Here is a 1,711-nt window from a genome sequence, read left to right as displayed (position 1 = left end):
GATCGACGGGTGAATCTTAGAAGATACGCGATAATCCTACAAATCTTATCCAATGACGAAAACTTATCTAATAGCGAAAGTATAGAATGAGGGGGATCGCAGGCGACGAGGGCTGTGATCCGCTCTTCCTCGCATGGGAGAGTTTCCTCAGAGAGTGTCGGCTCGGTGCGAGATTCGAAGTCTATGAGCCACTCAGGGCCTCTCCACCACAGTGAATTGGCCACGAGTTCGCGAGGGAAAAGCCAACGGGAGCAGTGATCGGCTGGGTTGAACTCGGTGGCCACATGACCCCACGCCGAGATCGGGATCTTGTCCTGTATCCGAGCAACGCGGTTGCGAACGAAAGTCTTCCATCGATGCGGGGAAGAGCGGATCCAACACAGCACCACCCGGGCATCGGACCAGGCGTACTCGGCGTCGATTTCCATGTGTCCCTGCAGGACCCGGCGGACGTACGCGAGCAGATTCGCGAGAAGTACCGCAGCGCAGAGCTCTAAACGGGGAAGGGAGATAGCGCGCAATGGAGCCACCTTAGATTTCGCACAAAGTATCGCGACCCCGGTCTCCGCCGGAGCGACCGTACGCAAGTACACGACGGCCCCATATCCCTGCTCGCTCGCATCGCAAAAGCCATGCAATTCGTGCCGAACGTTTGCGCCCGAGGGAAAGGTACGGGGTATTCGCAGGGGAGCCAACGCGTCGAACTCTGATTTATAGCGTTCCCACTGATGGCGAACATCTGATGGGGGCTCGTCGTCCCACTCGAGCTTCAAGGTCCACAACGTTGGATCAATCGTTTTGCGGTAAAGGTCAACGGCGCCAAGAAACCTAATGGATCAAATATGCGTGCTACCTCCGACAGTATCGTTCGCTTGGTGCATCCTCGCGTCAGAGGGTTTAGCTGAAACCCGAAACTGTCTGACTGCGAGTGCCAACGAAGACCCAGAACCTTAAGCGCTTGATCGTCGGCCGACTCGAAGGAAAGCGTCCTCTGACTGCAGATTTCCGGATCGAGGCCACCCAACGCGGCGGGGTGGCTACTCGCCCACTTCCGCAACTCAAATCCAGCACTCCGAAAGAGCTCGAGCAATTGATCGCGGAGCGCAACCGCTCTCTCGACGGTGCGGACACTGACGACGACGTCGTCCACGTAGAGAGACTCGATCAGCGCCGCGTACACCAACGGGTACCTACTCCGATTGTCGTGGGCCAATTTGAGCAAACAATAAATCGCCAGAAACGGAGAGGCCGTGGTACCGAATGTGACCGTCGTGAGTATGTAATCGAGGATCGGTTCCGATTCCGAAAAGCGCCAGACGATGCGCTGATAATTGCGATGCTCCGGGTGGATCCGGATCTGCCGGAACATTTGCTTTACGTCCGCGGTAATGGCCACGGGCTCCGCGCGAAAGAGAAGTAGAACCGCGACTATGTCGGGCTGCAACTTCGGGCCACTGAGCAAGGTATCGTTTAAGGATAGCCCGTTCGGGCATTTCGACGAAGCATCGAAAACTACGCGAAGTTTTGTGGTCGCGCTGTCCAGCTTGTAAACCCCGTGATGGGGCAAATAGTACACGCGACCGTCCGCGGGGAAAGGGTCGCTCGCCAACTCCATGTGGCCGCTATCCAAATAGTCCTGCATAAACGCGTTATAGCCCTCTCGAAACTCCCCATTAGACTTGAAACGACGCTCGAGTGCGCGCAGTCGATT

General features: G+C 56.5%; 1 protein-coding gene across 1 annotated transcript; it reads right to left on the bottom strand.

Annotated features, from left to right (window-relative positions):
- Positions 1-769: 769 nt before the first annotated feature.
- LOC112468812 lies at positions 770-1,615 on the bottom strand. The gene has a single exon (XM_025038162.1). It carries the CDS (start codon positions 1,613-1,615, stop codon positions 770-772), a length of 846 nt encoding a protein of 281 aa, XP_024893930.1.
- Positions 1,616-1,711: the final 96 nt, after the last annotated feature.

The sequence above is a fragment of the Temnothorax curvispinosus genome, unplaced genomic scaffold, assembly GCF_003070985.1.
Source record: "Temnothorax curvispinosus isolate PA1 unplaced genomic scaffold, ASM307098v1 QBEX01002085.1, whole genome shotgun sequence".
Taxonomy (NCBI): Eukaryota; Metazoa; Arthropoda; class Insecta; order Hymenoptera; family Formicidae; genus Temnothorax; species Temnothorax curvispinosus.
This window is presented reverse-complemented; position numbering and strand designations above follow the sequence as displayed.

Excerpts from the sequence above, each read along its gene's own strand:
- LOC112468812 (XM_025038162.1), bottom strand. The coding sequence starts at position 1,615 with ATGGAGTTGGCGAGCGACCCTTTCCCCGCGGACGGTCGCGTGTACTAT.